Below are 15,492 nucleotides of genomic sequence, written 5' to 3'. Positions count from 1 at the left end.
CTCCTGGAGCGAGCAGAACATCTGGGCTAGAATAGGGGAAAGATGTTTAAACTCTGACACAACAGACAGGCCTCTAGGATCCACAGCAAAAAGGGAAACAGAGAGAGAGAGAGAGAGAGAGAGAGAGAGAGAGAGAGAGAGAGAGAGAGAGATTGAGAACAAACCAGGAAAGATGTGATGGAAGCAATTCAGCAAAGATACCTATCTCCTTATATTTGGGGGGGGTCTTGCTATGGAGCCCAAGCTGGTCCCAGGTTTGCAGCAATCCTGCCTCAGGTTCTCAGGTGCTGGGAGTTCAAGGTCAGGTTGAGCAATTCAGTGAAACCCTGTTTCAAATTTTTAAAAAATTTCTTACTGAGGCTGGGTGGTGGTGGTGGCAGCACATTGCCTTTAATCCCAGCACTTGGGAGGCAGAGCCAGGCAGATCTCTGTGAGTTCGAGGCCACCCTGGTCTACAGAGCGAGATCCAGGACAGGCTCCAAAGCTACACGGAGGAACCCTGTCTCAAAAAACAAACAAACAACAAATGTCTTACTGTCTGTAAGATGGCTGTTTTCCAAGAAAGTGCCTTTCCTTGGAGCCTTCTCCAACTTTGCCAGCTCCTGTCTGGCATTATGATCCCCCTGCCTCAATTTCAGAGTACAGGGGTCCAGGATGTGCTGCCGCTCCTGGCTAGGAGCCAACTCTTAAATTAAGACACATACATGACAGGACCAAAGCAGTGACAGTAAAACCTCCAGGGCAGAAAGAACATCAAGCGTAGAACCTGCTGAGGGGGGATGAGAGCAGGCCATTGTGGCCAGAGCAGAGGTTGTGTACAGAATAGCTGTCACCGAAGGGAGAAGGCAGCCAGGGACATCAGGCCACAGAAAGCTAGTCTACTTTATATTAGGCTTCCCTAGAAAGATGCTAGTTGTGTGGGAAGACCTTTGACCATGCTGAGGAGCAACCCATCAGGGATATGAATCGATCAAGCTATGAGTGGAGATGGTACGATGAGGGGAGATAGCACTGAAATCAGAAAACAAACAGGCCAGTCATGAATGGTGGGAAAAACGAAAGAAACTCTTAATGACCAAGACCCAGCAGGATCCACCAAATCCCAGGAACAAAAACTGGGAAATGGGCACCCCCACCAACATTTTCATTTTCAGCACATTTAGAGGCGAAATCACCTGATGAAGTTCATCCAGGTAGCGCCCACGGTAATGACTAGAAAGTGGAATGGACTTTTGACAACCACTTACTTATGTTACGCCTTATTAACTGCTATTTCCAGTTTACATAAAAGGAAATAGTCCCAAAAATGTGAAGACTGTACAGCTAGACATGGCTGAACCTAGAGACACGTGTCTAAGAACAGACGTGTTCTCTAATAAAGGAGACCTACTGGGAAACTAGCAAGGAAACCTAGACAGCTAGGCAGACGGACCGGCTTTAAATAAAAGCTCACTCTTTCCAGGACTCACAATTGCCTAGTACTCTGCGGCTGCACAGGGCAGAAGCCAAGAGGTCGCACTGAATCGCACCCTCGGAATTGTAATTATCACTTAAAACGCTGACTCCTGGACTGCGGCTTGGCTAGTCCGGGCTCGAATGTCAATCTACGCGAGTGGGGAAACCCTAGATTTGCTTTTATTCGACTTTTAATTAGCGACCGGAAATCTCCGTTGAATAACGAAGCTTGAGATCTGGGGGACAAAGGCTTGAGCCCTGGCGGCCAAAGTTTTACCTGCTCGGACCACGCAGGCCACTGGCCACCCCTCACCCTGCGTTGGTGCCCCCCGACCCTCCGGGTGAAGCTCAACCCGACCGCCACCCGCACAGGAGGCGGCGAGAGCCGCGAGGGACTGTGGGAGGCAGAAGGGCCGAGGCGGCCGCGAAGCATTGTGGGACACCGCGGGGCCGGCTCCTTCCCGCTCCCCGCCCCAGCTTCCTTCCCTGGCACCGCGCGCGACCGCGTCTCCCTCCTGAACCGCTTCGGGGCGCCCCCAGAGGCCGCTGACGTAACCTCCCCCACGCGCGTCCCGCATCTCAGCGGCCCAGGGCCGTGACAGACTTCCGGTTGTGTCTTCGCCTTCCGGCTCGACGTCTTTTTCCGCTGACTAAGGAGGAAGTGGCGGGGCGGGGCCGTTTTTACGACAGCGGTGGCCGCGCTTTACGGCGCCGGCCCCCTGCGCGCGCAGCTTTCCACCTGTCTCGGGTCCCGGGATTGCCGGGCGTATCGCAGTCTCTTACCCGCGCCATCCGTCGCCATCCGGGCCGGCGGAGCCCCTTGCAGGTGAGCGGCTCGGCTTCGTAGAGCCCTGCGGACCTCGCGAGCCAGCCTGGGGAAGGCCTGGCTTCGGCGGTGGCGCGAGGAGGGGGGAGGGGACCTCCCGGAAGAGCCTTCCTCCACGTCCCCTCCTGTCGTCGCTGCTCCTCCGCTGGGCGGGGCGGGAGTCCGCCTGCGGTGGTCCCCAGGCGCGACCCTGGGAGTGCAGGACACCGGCCTCGGTGTGTGGATCCCCCGCCCGATGCTTGCACGGCCGTGGGGGGCCGAGTCTCCCCAGGCGCGACCCTGGGAGTGCAGGACACCGGCCACGGTGTGTGGATCCCCCGCCCGATGCTAGCGCGGCCGTGGGGGGCCGAGTCTCCCCGCTCTGGGCGTTTTGAACCATTCCCTCTCTGCTCCGAAATGGACCCCCGAGAAGGAGGAGTAGGTTCCACTGTGGTCCTAAACCGAGCCCCGGAGTGCATGGCTCCGTCTGTAGTGTCCACGGTGACAGTGGCCAATACAGCTGTCGCATTGATGTCTTAGTTTTCCCCCTGCCAGTTAACTTTCTGGTTCACATGTGCGGAAGCCAAAGGACTCCAAACCCCTGCCCATCTAGGGAGGCGATGCATGTGGAGCCTTGAACTCTCTGGAACCTTGAACTACTGAAATTTCAGAGTTGCTTTTGAGACAGTGTTGTGGGTATGGCTTACAGCCCCAGACTGTCAGGCTGCCACCTGACTACAGTACAGCCCAAGAGGGCCAGACTTAGGCAGACAACCTCGGAAAGGGTTTAGAGATGATGGGGCGGGTGGACTGCTTCAGTTAGAGCCAACTTTGTTTCTCAAAGGTGGTGGTATGAGGGAGCAGTGGTTCGAAACTCCCTAGCACAGAACCGACGCGCGCTGGGGCTCTTCTGTCATGTGAACTGTTGGAAGGCCACCACCCTCCCCCCATGTCCTCTTCCTAGAGCTTAGGATAAGTTCACATATGGGGATGAGGCTCCCAAGTTTATTCCTTGTGGCTGTCAACCTAAATATCTTCAGCTTCCCTGTTTTCAGAGCAAGGAGGAGAGCTTACTAGACTCTCTGGACACTGTCAGACTTCTTTTCCCCGAGACAGGGTCTCACCGTGTAGCCCTGGCACTTTGTAAACCAGGCTGGCCTCGAACGCACAGAGAGCCGCACCACCACCACCTGGCTATGTCAGACGGGTGGTTGATGCCTGGTTTTTATTTTGTTGTTGTTGTTGTTTTTGGGTTTTGGTTGGTTGTGTTTTTTTTTTTTTTTTTTTTTTTTTTTTTTGGTTGTTGGTGGGAAGTGTCCAGCAAACCCCTGGGTTATACAGCTCTTGGCTTTTACTTTTCTAAAATGAGCTGTAGCATTTATACAGACTGTGATAGAACCCAGCTACACTGACTGGGTTCAAATTTTTAAAAATCATCTAACACTGTAACTTTTATTTCACTGGACCTTTATATTTTTACCTGGAAAATGGGGGCAGAACTGGCCTCTGCCCCACAGGATCGATAGAAGGGTTTGATGAGGTGGAGTGATGTAAGAAGTGAGCACGGTGCCCCAGTGTGTGTGCGCACGGCCGTCTCACCGGCCCTTACCCCGCTGGTTTTGCTCTGAGGTTTATGGTGGCCTCCGTCACCGAGCAGTGCTTTTGCCTGGCTGCACGCACTGTACAGGATTTGTGCTGATGGGAAATTGGAAGAAACAGAAATTCCAGGATCTGATCAAGACCCTTGGAAATGTTTGGTTTTAGCCCTTTATTTTAATTTTGTTGCTGTGGGTGTGTGAGTATGTGATGTGAGTGCCAGCACATGCATGCCGTGGCGTTCACCTGGAGGTCAGAGGAGCACATTTGGGGGTCAGTTCTCTCCTTCCACTCCCAGGGGCCTTTAAAGCGCCCTGCTGGTGTGTTTGTGTATCCGAGTGGTGATCATGTGGCGTGGTAACTAATAGACTTGACAATGGTCCGTTGGTACAGGCTGATCTTTATTTTAGAGCCTGGGGCTTAGAGAAATTGGGTGTTGGGTGCTCTGGTGAAGGTGTTTTTGAGGGAACTCATCACACCTTTACCATATTTCATGAATCTGAAACACCTTTATCTTACGTTATACTGAGAAAGAAAAGATGTGACACCCCATCAAGTATAAGGCACAGCCTCATTTCAGAGATACTCACCAAAAAAGAACATGTCCTAGAATTAATGAGACACAAGAAAATGTCGCTGCCGTGGGCCATGTTCTGAGTTTCAAGTGTTCTTAGGCCGCTCCAGAGCCACGGCTCTGCTTTGTGTGCACCTCTGTAGTGCTGCCCCAGTGGAGGTCGGGGCTTGGGACGTGGTGGCCTTTCTTCATAAAGCCGCTCACAGCGCTTGTTTTTTAAGGTTTTAGAAGATGGCGAAGTTCATGACACCTGTGATCCAGGACAACCCCTCGGGCTGGGGTCCCTGTGCCGTTCCTGAGCAGTTTCGGGATATGCCCTACCAGCCGTTCAGCAAAGGAGATCGGCTGGGGAAGGTATGGGGTCCCTTCAGCTGGGGCAGCTGCTCACAGCTGCCCATTTCCTTCTTACTCTTCATGGCTCTACTTCCTTCGGGACCCCCGGCTGAAGGCCTTGACTGCGGAATGAGTCAGGCGGAGTCATGTTCAGAAGCGTCAGAGGCGATGCTGATGCCTTTCTCACACCGTCTCCTCATATCTGGGGTTTCTGGGTCAGCAGAAGCTGCTCGCCTGACCTGTTCTCTTCCTTGTCTTCATTGCACCTAACAGGTTGCAGACTGGACGGGGGCCACGTACCAGGACAAGAGGTACACCAGTAAGTGTTCCTTGGTGGGCTACCCACATCTGGGCCTTGGGAAGACTGTTGCTTTGTTCAATAAGCTCCACACAAAAGCTTTTTAGAAAGGAAATCATAGTTATTGGGGATCTATTCTGGAGTGTGTGAACGCACTTAACCATGGTTTGAGAAATAGTCCCAGAAGTTAAAAGTTAGTTATTGTGGGGTGACAGCCAGACTCCTCTAAAAATATGTTGAGTCTGTTGCCATTTGCACTCTATTGCTTGGGACCTCCTGAAGCCACCAATTGGTGGACTCTAAGCTTTGGTTTGGGCCCTGGTTTTAAGGTTCTGGGAAGGGAAAGCGCTTTTCTTGGTGCCAGTTAGATGGTTGGAGTGGCTGCCTGGAATACTGAGTTATGGTGGCTGAGGTGAGAAAGGAAGTCTGTCGTGGTCGATGGCTCTGGTGATTCTTACTTGACCAGGCAGAGGTGAGGTGGGTTGGCTTGAGATTTGTGGGCTCTCTTGGTAAGTTCTTTAGAGTCAAGCTCTTAAAACTTAAATGTGTGTATGAATCACCTGGGATCGTGTTTAAACACAGGTTCCCATCTGTCAGGTCTAGGCAGGGCAGTGAGTCTGCACACCTCACGAGCTTGTGGTCCTAAAACGTGCTGCAGGTCCCAGAACCACGCTTGAGAGAGCAGGGCTCAAGGCTGTCGTGCCCGTGAGCAGTCTGTCGGGAGCACTTAGCGCTCACTGTCCCCTTTGCCTGCAGACAAGTACTCCTCTCAGTTCGGTGGGGGAAGTCAGTATGCATATTTCCATGAGGAGGACGAGACGAGCTTCCAGCTGGTGGACACGGCACGCACACAGAAGACTGCCTACCAGCGGAACCGGATGAGATTCGCACAGGTAGGCCTGAGTGCCTTGGAGCTCTTACTGTTGAGAATTTCTGCACTTAGCAACCATCTCGGGAGCACCGATGAGACAGGAAAAGCTTGCAGGCCTCTGGCCAATCCCAAGTAGCAGTTCAGTCACTAGTTGTATCGGAATGTCTTGTCCAAGGATATGTTGGAGGGATTTAGATTTCTGTTCACGGTAGGTCAGACATCATACGCCTGTGCTGGGAACCTAGTTCCTCGCTTACTTGCAGCACGTAGGCTTTTTTAACCAAGGTGGCTTGGTTGGCTGCTACATAAAGATGCAGCCTTAGCAACTCCAGTAAAACTAGGAAGCCCACATTGGTGGAAAGAGTCCAAGCGAACCCAAGTGCTTCTCCCCTTAACTCAAGTACTGTAGGGGCTGTAGAGTAAGAGGACAGGGACTTGAAACTTGGGGCTTCACACCCTAAACTTTCTCTCAAGATATCAGTAAGCTATGACTCTTAAGAGGTAATCATGGGCTTCTTCCTGCTTCTCAGCGGAACCTCCGCAGAGACAAAGATCGCCGGAACATGGTGCAGTTCAACCTTCAGACACTGCCCAAGAGTGCCAAGCAGAAAGAGAGGTGAGCATCCATCCCTTCCTGCCAGGTCGGAGTTGTGTTCCCAAATGGGCTGTATTCGGAAATCATGGAGCCAGAGCAGGGACTGACTGTCTTTCACAACCTTGTAGCCCACTGCTGTCCGAGACTGGGTCATGGTGCGTGGTGGGAAGTAACTGAGGGAGGCATTTATGCTGTAACAAGTAAACAACAACGGGTGGAATTGAAGTGACCTCTGTAGCTTGCGGGTGCCTGGTTCCAGGCAGCGCCATGTACACTGCATCCTGTGGGTTCTTGGGGCTGAGCACAGCAGCCTCCACACCCTAGCCAGGATTGCCAGTAACTGGGGGGTAAATGCACCCTACGGTTGGTTCTGGGGGTAGTGTGCCTCTGCTCTCATTCCCAGTGTATGCCAACATGGTCTCTTCATCTCTGAGCCAGCATTTTCTATCCTGGTAGCAGCCAGGAAGGACACTGTGATCCAGCTAGAAGGAGCTACTGAAAGCACAGCATTCTGTCTGTCTGTCTTTGCAGAGAACGAATTCGCTTGCAGAAAAAATTCCAGAAGCAATTTGGAGTGAGGCAGAAATGGGACCAGAAGTCACAGGTAGTGTGTCCATACCAGAATTCTGTTGGGAATTGGGTGGGTTTGTTTTCTTTTTAGCCTTCGAGATAAGAGCCATACAGTGTAGTTGTGTGGTCTCCAGTGTGCTCAGTTACTGCGGACAACTTTAGACCTGTATCATTCTTACAAAGAAACCCTTGTGCCCTTAGGCATGGCCTGTTCTCCCCAGTCCTAGCCAACACTGCCCTTGCTGTCTCTGGATTTCCCCATGTGTGCATTTCATGTAAATGGAATCATAAGCTGTGCCCTTTATTTAGTGTGGCATTTTTAAGGTCTGTCCCCTGTCACAGCCTTTATTAGTACAGTCTTTTCTTTTTCCCTTCGTACTGTTAAGGGTTGATTCCAGACACCCTCAAAGAGACCAAGATTTGTGGGCGCTGACTTTGTTTTGCATAAAATGGTGTGACAGTGCATGGATCTTATGTGCATCCCCTCACGGACTTTAACTCACCTCCGGGTTATTTATATGTGTTGATCTCACATGATCCTCCTGCCTTGGCTACCCAGTAGTTAGGACTTTCAGCATGCAGGACTTTCAGCATGCAGGACATTTACCCGGAATGTTTTCAGTTCACACATGACTCTGGAATAGAGAACCCATGGGTGTAAAACCTGCAGATAAGGAGAACTGACCGTACTTACTCCATATTGCCAAGTAGCATTACTTTGCGTGGGCTACCACATTTCTTTCAGCCATTCACCTTCCTCTTTGGCACTCTTAGGAATAACGCTAACACCTTTGTAGGAGCTGAGAATAGCAGACGTGAGCGACAGTGGAGTCTGGGCTAGGAGTAGAGCCCAGCAGTGCAGTGGCTGCCTTGCATGCACAAAACTTGGGTTCGATCCCCAGTGCTGCAAGGAGGGGGAATGATGTGAAAATTGTGAAAGTTACGCTTTGGTAAATTTGGTGCTTGTTGTGTCAAAAAATATGTAGTTGATACCCTGAGGGGTCCGTGCTGAGTCCCTGGTCCCTTCAATGAGCTTCTACAGATACCTTCTTAAAAAACAGCCAGGACTACACATGCCTTTAATCCCAGCACTTGGGAGGCAGAGGCAGGCGAATCTCTTGAGTTCAAGGCCAGCCTGGTCTAAAGAGTGAGATCCAGGACAGCCAGGGTTACACAGAGAAACCCTGTCTCTCGAAAAACAAACAACAACAACAACAAAAAACCCAGCCAGGACCATAATGATTAAATAAAGGCCTTCCTGTGTTGACCTTTCACTTCTTGTGTGGGTATGAGTATCTTCCCTGTGTTCTCTCTACAGAAACCCCGAGACTCTTCGGTTGAAGTCCGCAGTGACTGGGAGGTGAAGGAGGAGATGGACTTCCCTCAGCTAATGAAGATGCGCTACTTGGAAGTGTCGGAGCCTCAAGACATGTGAGTAGCTTCTTCACTGCTGCCCACACACTCGGGCTGTGGACCAGCTGGGATCCTGTCTCCTTAGGCCCTCACAACTCCAGATTTGAAGCCACTCACGGTACTACATAAGACTAGTAGGTATGAGTTTGAAAAATCAAGACCCACAAAAAATGCATTAAGTTTACTGAAAGTTCCAGTTGGTTTCCACTCTTGGTATCCGCACGGAAGCACAGTAGGTCAGTCTCTAAGCTCTTTGGGCAGAAGAGGCATGACAGATATTCAGGAGATTGTTGCCTCAGACACAGAACAGGGGCGTGGAGCTAAGGCAGTGGCCAAGGTGCCTCTGTAATGGGCTCTTCCCAGAGGAGGGTAGCTGGGGGAGGCGTGTTTCCCTGTGGGAGCTAAGAGGACAGGAAACAGCTGGAGTGAGGATTTAGCTCCTTTCCAAAGAGATTAATTCCATCTCTTTCATACATACTAGACTTCTGGGTGATGTTTCTTTCTGAGACAGGGTGCTCATGTGTAGCTGAGTCTTAACTCAAATTTGCCATCCTCCTGCCTCTGCCTCTAGTGCTGAGATTATAGGTGTGCACCCTGTGCCCAGTAGGTGAGACTTCTGATTCCATGGCATAAAAGCGAAGTGGGGAGGATCTCTCTGATTTTCCCTCTTCCCTCAGCGAGTGTTGTGGCGCACTGGAGTACTATGACAAAGCCTTTGACCGCATCACCACTCGGAGTGAGAAGCCTCTGCGGAGCATCAAGCGCATCTTCCACACGGTCACCACCACAGACGACCCTGTCATCCGGAAGGTGTGCAACCTCTGCCCACTTTAGGAATATTGCTGAGGCCTTAGAAAGAATAGGGTGTGAGGTGTGCAGGTGTCCCTCAGTAGTCACAGGGAGGTGATTCAGGACCACCCCGTGGATACCAAGACTCATGGGTACTTCAGTAAGAATGATGTTACTTACCTGTCAGTCCTGGCATTCTTCCATGTTTCAGTTCATTCTGGATTGCTCACAACACCTAAGACACTGGATACTACTACAGAAGCAGTTGTTTTACTGTTGTCGGGGAACCTGACAGAGAGGGTGTACATGTTGAGTAGGCACAATCTTCCTCCCCCACCCCCACCCCCACCCCCCCACACACAGGTGGATTTACTGGGAAGACCTCACAGAAACAGCTGGCTGTGTGTGCGTGGTCCAGCCCTTGGATAAGGTTATTCTGTGTCAGACTTAGGATTTGATGGAAGTGGAGGCTCGTTGCTGGGTAGACTTAAATGTGCTGAGCAGGGGCATGCTCAGCCCCCAGCTCTGCCAGGCAGACTTTATTACACTGGAGCCTTAGCTTTCTCACCTGCAAGACAGGGGTGTGCTCGGCTGGAAACTAGTAAGCAGAGCCTGGCTTGTGCCTCCACCGCAGCCCAGCACAGTGACTGAGCAGCCACGACAGCCAGTTTGCTGCAGCCTTCTCGGGTGACTGAGGGAGACCTTTCCCTTCCTGGTGACCTCAGCATCCTCACTTCACTCTTTCTCTTCCTTCTTGCAGCTGGCAAAAACGCAGGGCAATGTGTTTGCCACTGACGCCATCCTGGCCACGCTGATGAGCTGCACCCGCTCCGTGTACTCCTGGGACATTGTTGTGCAGAGAGTTGGGTCTAAACTCTTCTTTGACAAGAGGGACAACTCCGACTTCGGTAAGCAGCCTGTCTAGGGAGCAGCTGAGGCATAGGTGGTGTTGGTTCCAAATAATTGCGTAGTCCTGATAATGGGTCATGTATCGACCCCTCCCTGCCTCCTGGAGTCCAAGGGCAGAGACCCCTGCAGTGCTGCCCTGCTTCATCTCCGAGTCCTCACACCACTGCTGGGGCTGTGTGTGTGGTTCACTTGCACAGGACTGGCTTTTTAAAGGAAAATACGGATGCGTGTATTTTATGACACACACACATGTATCCACACATTAATGAATCACTCGCAAACTGCAGTGTGAAAACGAAGCCGTCTGATTCTGTTTGAGTCTTGAGCCTCGTTTGTTAAAATGCCAACAGAGACATTCTCTTGAGGAATCCAGAAAGACTGAGGAGTGGCCTTCTTACTGTGTGACTGGTGTTGTTAGGTCAGGTGGAAGATTATCTAGGAGCCACCCACCCGCCCTCCCCGCACATGCCGCACATACACCTGGCAGAGACCCCTGTCGGCAGCACACAGTTCTTCGGAGATGGCCCCTGTGGTCTAGGTCTCCCCCACCCTGTGCTGCTTCGCACACTGCCAGTGGCTGGTGGCTGCGTGAGCAGGTGACCATCCATGCCTGGGCTTTTACAGATCTCCTGACTGTGAGTGAGACGGCCAATGAGCCCCCTCAGGATGAAGGCAATTCCTTCAACTCACCCCGCAACCTGGCCATGGAGGCCACCTACATCAACCACAACTTCTCCCAGCAGTGCCTGAGAATGGTGAGCACACAGGAGAGGGTGGCACCAACCTGCTCTTTAGATGGTTTAGGAGGCGGCTGCTGAGTCTCCGCTTTGCACTAGACTCGGGGGAGGCATGGCCTCTCCTGGCAGCCCAGGAGCCAAGCCACAAACAGGTCTGTGAGCTTGGGCACATTTCCTCTGTGAGGACAGTGTTAATGCTTGTCTCACACAGATGAGCTGTGGAGGTGCCTTTGGCCAGAGTGCCTTTTTTTTTTTTTGCCTTGAGGATGTGATATTGGACATTGTCCCCCTTTTACCGTGATGCAGGAGGGGCATGAAGGGATTGCTGTCCTGTTAGGTTCGCAGTCCTCCAGCTGGGTGGAGAAGGAAGCGGGTGGGGTGCTCACGGGATGTGCTGGTTTAGTCCTCAGTACAAGTGAGCCAGGCCCCCCAGGACGCACAGCAGTGCTGGGTCTGCTGACTTGAAGGCACAGCAGCTCCTGAAAGCTTTGTCACTCCTGCAGGGAAGAGAGAGATACAATTTCCCCAACCCTAACCCCTTTGTGGAGGACGACATGGACAAGAATGAGATCGCCTCTGTCGCTTACCGGTACGTCAGCTCTGACGGGGGTGTGGCCAGACTGGAGCACAGGCCCTGTCCTGTGCTTTCTGGGACGGTCCATCCAGAGCGGCAGATCTTCTGGAACATGAATCTTGCCTTCTTGCAGCTACCGAAGGTGGAAACTAGGAGATGACATTGACCTTATCGTCCGCTGTGAGCATGATGGTGTCATGACTGGAGCCAACGGGGAAGTGTCCTTCATCAACATCAAAACGCTCAACGAGTGGGACTCCAGGGTGAGGGGCCACCGCAGCTGTGTTCCCTGCTGGATGGGCTGGGTGGGCTAGAGTAAGCTGACCATCCTTTCCGTGCTCACAGCCATGGCTGCTGGTTAGGGATACATGGGAATCTTGAGTTCTTCGTCCACTTAAGTCCCTGCTGACAGAACAGTCCAAGTTAAGGTTTCTGCTTTCGACACCTTCTGTCTTCAGGTACTTTTGTCTGTTCATTCTGGCTACACATTGGCTCCAGCTCTCTACACATCTGATCTTGACCTTGTCTTGTCTTGGGAAGCCTGGTCACTCCCTGGCCTCTTTCTGTACTCAGCCTCACTGCCACCTTGTGATCCCTTTGTCCAGCTCTGTCATCACTAACTCTAAGATGGCAGTTCTCAACCTGTGGGTCGTGACCCATTTGAGAGGCCACATGTCAGATGTCTACATTACGATTCACAGCAGTAGTGAAATTAGAGCTGTGAAGTAGCAACGAAATAGTTTATGGTTGGGGGTCACCACAGCATGAGGAACTGTATTAAAAGGTCACAGCTTTAGGAAAGTTGAAAACCCCAGTGGAGCCTTAGGGTAACCCCCATGTGGCTCTTGTCCCAGAGTACCTTATACTTCACAAACACATAAGAAGAAATTTACTGGCCTAAAACAGTATCTGCGACAGGATTTGGTGGCAGACGTCCAGCATGAAGTAGGTGTTGAGGTGCCGTGGGTGGCAGTGACCCTGTCCCTAGAACTCAGTGTGTTCCAGAAGAGTGCTGGAAGCTGGTTCAGGGTGTTCAGAAGTCAGGTCTGCAGTGATAGAGCTGAGGCCCTTGTTCCTTGTCAGCACTCAGATGCTCCTTCCCCGGAGTCCATTATCGTATTACTCCATTCCTGGGTCTGCTCAGGCACTCTTTGTTCCTTGGGCCTGTCATTTGGCATCTGACTTCTGTCTGACTCCTGTCCACTCTGTAGTCAGTCTGTCTCTGCCTGTCATTGTCCCCAGGATGGTGGCAGGGCTCTTCAGTGTCATGGCACTCTGTAGGCGCTACAGCAGGTTTTCAAGTTTTAAGGGAAACAGAATCTGTCAGATACTCATTTTGGAATGGACAAGAAAGTTTGGTGGGGGTTTCCCTGCCCTGTGACCTTGGGACTGCCCACACCTGTAAGTCCGCATATGAAACATCAGGTGCTGGGCTCCTGCCCTCAGCCCCCCCAGGCTCGCCCACCTGCCTCTCAGATCCCAATCTTCCTTCTCGGCTGCATGTTCACCTTGGCACAGTGTGAGGCCCCTTGTCACTACACAGCACCCTGGTAATGAGTTTTACCTGTCCATCATCGCCATCTGGTTGAGTGGCTACACACAGAGATGGCATGTCTTTATATCTGGGATGATAATCGGTTTACCCGACTGGGCATGCTCTCGCGTCTTAGTGGGTCCCGTCTTCCGGGAGGCCAGAGTGTGCCCCTCACCCAGTGACCAGCTTTCCTTCACAGCACTGTAACGGCGTTGACTGGCGGCAGAAGCTGGACTCACAGCGTGGGGCTGTCATCGCCACTGAGCTGAAGAACAACAGCTACAAGCTGGCCCGGTGGACCTGCTGCGCTTTGCTGGCTGGATCTGAGTACTTAAAGCTCGGGTGAGACTGGTGTGGGTGCTGGGGCAGGCCTGGGGCAGAGGCTGCTCCCCCCTTGGCTTGAGGAGAGCAGCAGCCTGGCATTACCAAGGGACTGCACCGGACCCCAGGCATTGCTCTCTCTCTACTGCCCTGTATGACCACCATCGTCCTCCCCCGCAGGTATGTGTCCCGGTACCACGTAAAGGACTCCTCACGCCATGTCATCCTGGGCACCCAGCAGTTTAAGCCCAATGAGTTTGCCAGCCAGATCAACCTGAGCGTAGAGAATGCCTGGGGCATCCTGCGCTGCGTCATTGACATCTGCATGAAGCTGGAGGAGGGCAAGTACCTCATCCTCAAGGACCCCAACAAGCAGGTCATCCGAGTCTACAGCTTGCCTGACGGCACCTTCAGCTCCGAGGAGGATGAGGAGGATGAGGAAGAAGAGGAGGAGGAGGAGGAAGGTGGGCAGAGTGAGCCTCTGAAGCCTGGTTGGTCTGAGGGCTGGTGAGGGAACCAGGCTGGTGCTGTGGTCACTTTGCTTCCTGGCACTTCCTGTGGGGTGGCCAGTCACCAAAGGAGACTAGGGAAAGCATCTAGAGAAGGCCCTGGGCAGCTGTTGAGAGGAAGCAAGGCCATGTGGATCATGACCGGAAAGCCTCACTGGTGGCTACAGAAAGTTGCTCAGCCCTAGAAGGAGGGCTCAGCAAAGAGGAGGCCATCAGCAGTCCGGTTCCTGAGAGGGGAAAGATGCGTTACATCACGTGGTGAGGCTCACTTCTCGATGTTTTTTTCTTTCAGAGGAAGAAACTTAAATGAGTCAGTTTGATGCCCGGTGTGTTCACCCGCCGTGCTTGGGCAGCGTGTGTGTGGCTCCTACTCTGTGGCAGATGGAATAAAGTTTAAGTCTGTTTGGTTTCTTGCCTTCGTCCTGTGTTTCCCTTGTGACCTGCAGCCCGCCCTTCTCCCAGCAGTTTCTGGAGCCTTCTGGCTGCCGTTCAGGTTCCATCACTGCTGGAGCACTGAGAACTGCGGTCCCTGTGGAGCATAAGGCCTCGGGTGTTGGTTTCAGAACCCCATGACACGCCCCTTTCATGCAGTTTGAGGTCCCAATGGAGGGAGAGCCCCCACAAAGAGTCCTCTCGCCCTAGCATGACCCAGCTGGTGTCTTCAAAGTTTACTGTCTCCAAGAGCGGGGTGGGGTGGGGTGGTGGCCCTTCTTGAAGACGACAGCTTCAGAGTCTGCTGGGTGGTGACGCTAATGGTCTCCGAGGTTGGCTTGGGCTGGAGAAAGAGTCTCCAGCCAGTCTGCACAAAGCAGTGTGTCACATGAGAACTGTGTGTGTTTAAAGGCAGTGTAGGCTTCTCTCTGAGTGCTGTTCTGAACACTTTAGTAATTGTCCCACCTGGGTAATCGCCCCAAGCTTTCCATAAATGCCTCGCCTGCCCCTTCAGAACTGGAATGTGGGTGGAAGCAGAGCTGTGTAGATAAGAAACAGGTTCAGAATTGGGATTGCCTTCTTGAAGATGCAGATACATCAACAAAGCTGACCTTCAAGAACCCAGCAAAGGATGCTGGGTTGTCATGGGGGGGGGTATCGGGAAGCAGGGCAGAAAACCGGAGTTTCTGAAAGTTTCACTGTAGCCCAGGAAAGTCTAATTTGCAGCATCGCTGGCTACAAGTTTTTAATGTAGGGTGCCAAGAACACAAAGTGGTGTGACAAGTGTCATGACCTTGAGGAATGGACTAGAATCCGAATCTTTAGCAGAACCCGTGGCCTGATCCACCAGCAAGAGTTCCCTAGGTGTTCCTCAGAAGCTCCCATGGTTCTGCCCTGAGGGTAGTAGATCAATGGTTAGGAACCCAGCTCTCCAGCACCTCAGTCTGGTTTGAGGGTGGGGTCCTAGCCAGCATTTCATTTCCATCACCAAACCAACTTTCAGGTTCTAGTTCCCTCTCGCACCTGCACATCTCCATAGCAGCTATAAAAGGACATGTTCTGCCTTATTTTGGGTGCGGTACTTTGCCATAGCTCCAGTGGACCGAGGTCGCCACAGTGACTACAAAACAGTTTGTGTCTACCCCCAGGGGCTTTTCTTGCTTTGGTGCAGGCTGTA

The 15,492-nt window shown here is 52.3% G+C and overlaps 1 protein-coding gene across 1 annotated transcript; it reads left to right on the top strand.

The window, feature by feature from the left end:
* Positions 1-2,138: 2,138 nt before the first annotated feature.
* Eif3d (eukaryotic translation initiation factor 3 subunit D) lies at positions 2,139-14,294 on the top strand. Its single transcript, XM_028871062.2, has 15 exons — positions 2,139-2,281; positions 4,652-4,784; positions 5,037-5,082; positions 5,818-5,954; positions 6,463-6,548; positions 7,059-7,131; positions 8,416-8,528; positions 9,188-9,320; positions 10,060-10,207; positions 10,833-10,963; positions 11,449-11,534; positions 11,653-11,782; positions 13,253-13,395; positions 13,555-13,838; positions 14,176-14,294. Exons 2-15 carry the CDS (start codon positions 4,662-4,664, stop codon positions 14,187-14,189), a joined length of 1,647 nt encoding a protein of 548 aa, XP_028726895.1. The 5' UTR covers positions 2,139-2,281; positions 4,652-4,661; the 3' UTR covers positions 14,190-14,294.
* Positions 14,295-15,492: the final 1,198 nt, after the last annotated feature.

This window comes from Peromyscus leucopus, chromosome 20, assembly GCF_004664715.2.
Source record: "Peromyscus leucopus breed LL Stock chromosome 20, UCI_PerLeu_2.1, whole genome shotgun sequence".
In the NCBI taxonomy this organism is placed as follows: domain Eukaryota; kingdom Metazoa; phylum Chordata; class Mammalia; order Rodentia; family Cricetidae; genus Peromyscus; species Peromyscus leucopus.
The sequence above is the reverse complement of the archived record's forward strand: the minus strand, read 5'-3'. Positions and strand labels throughout refer to the sequence as shown.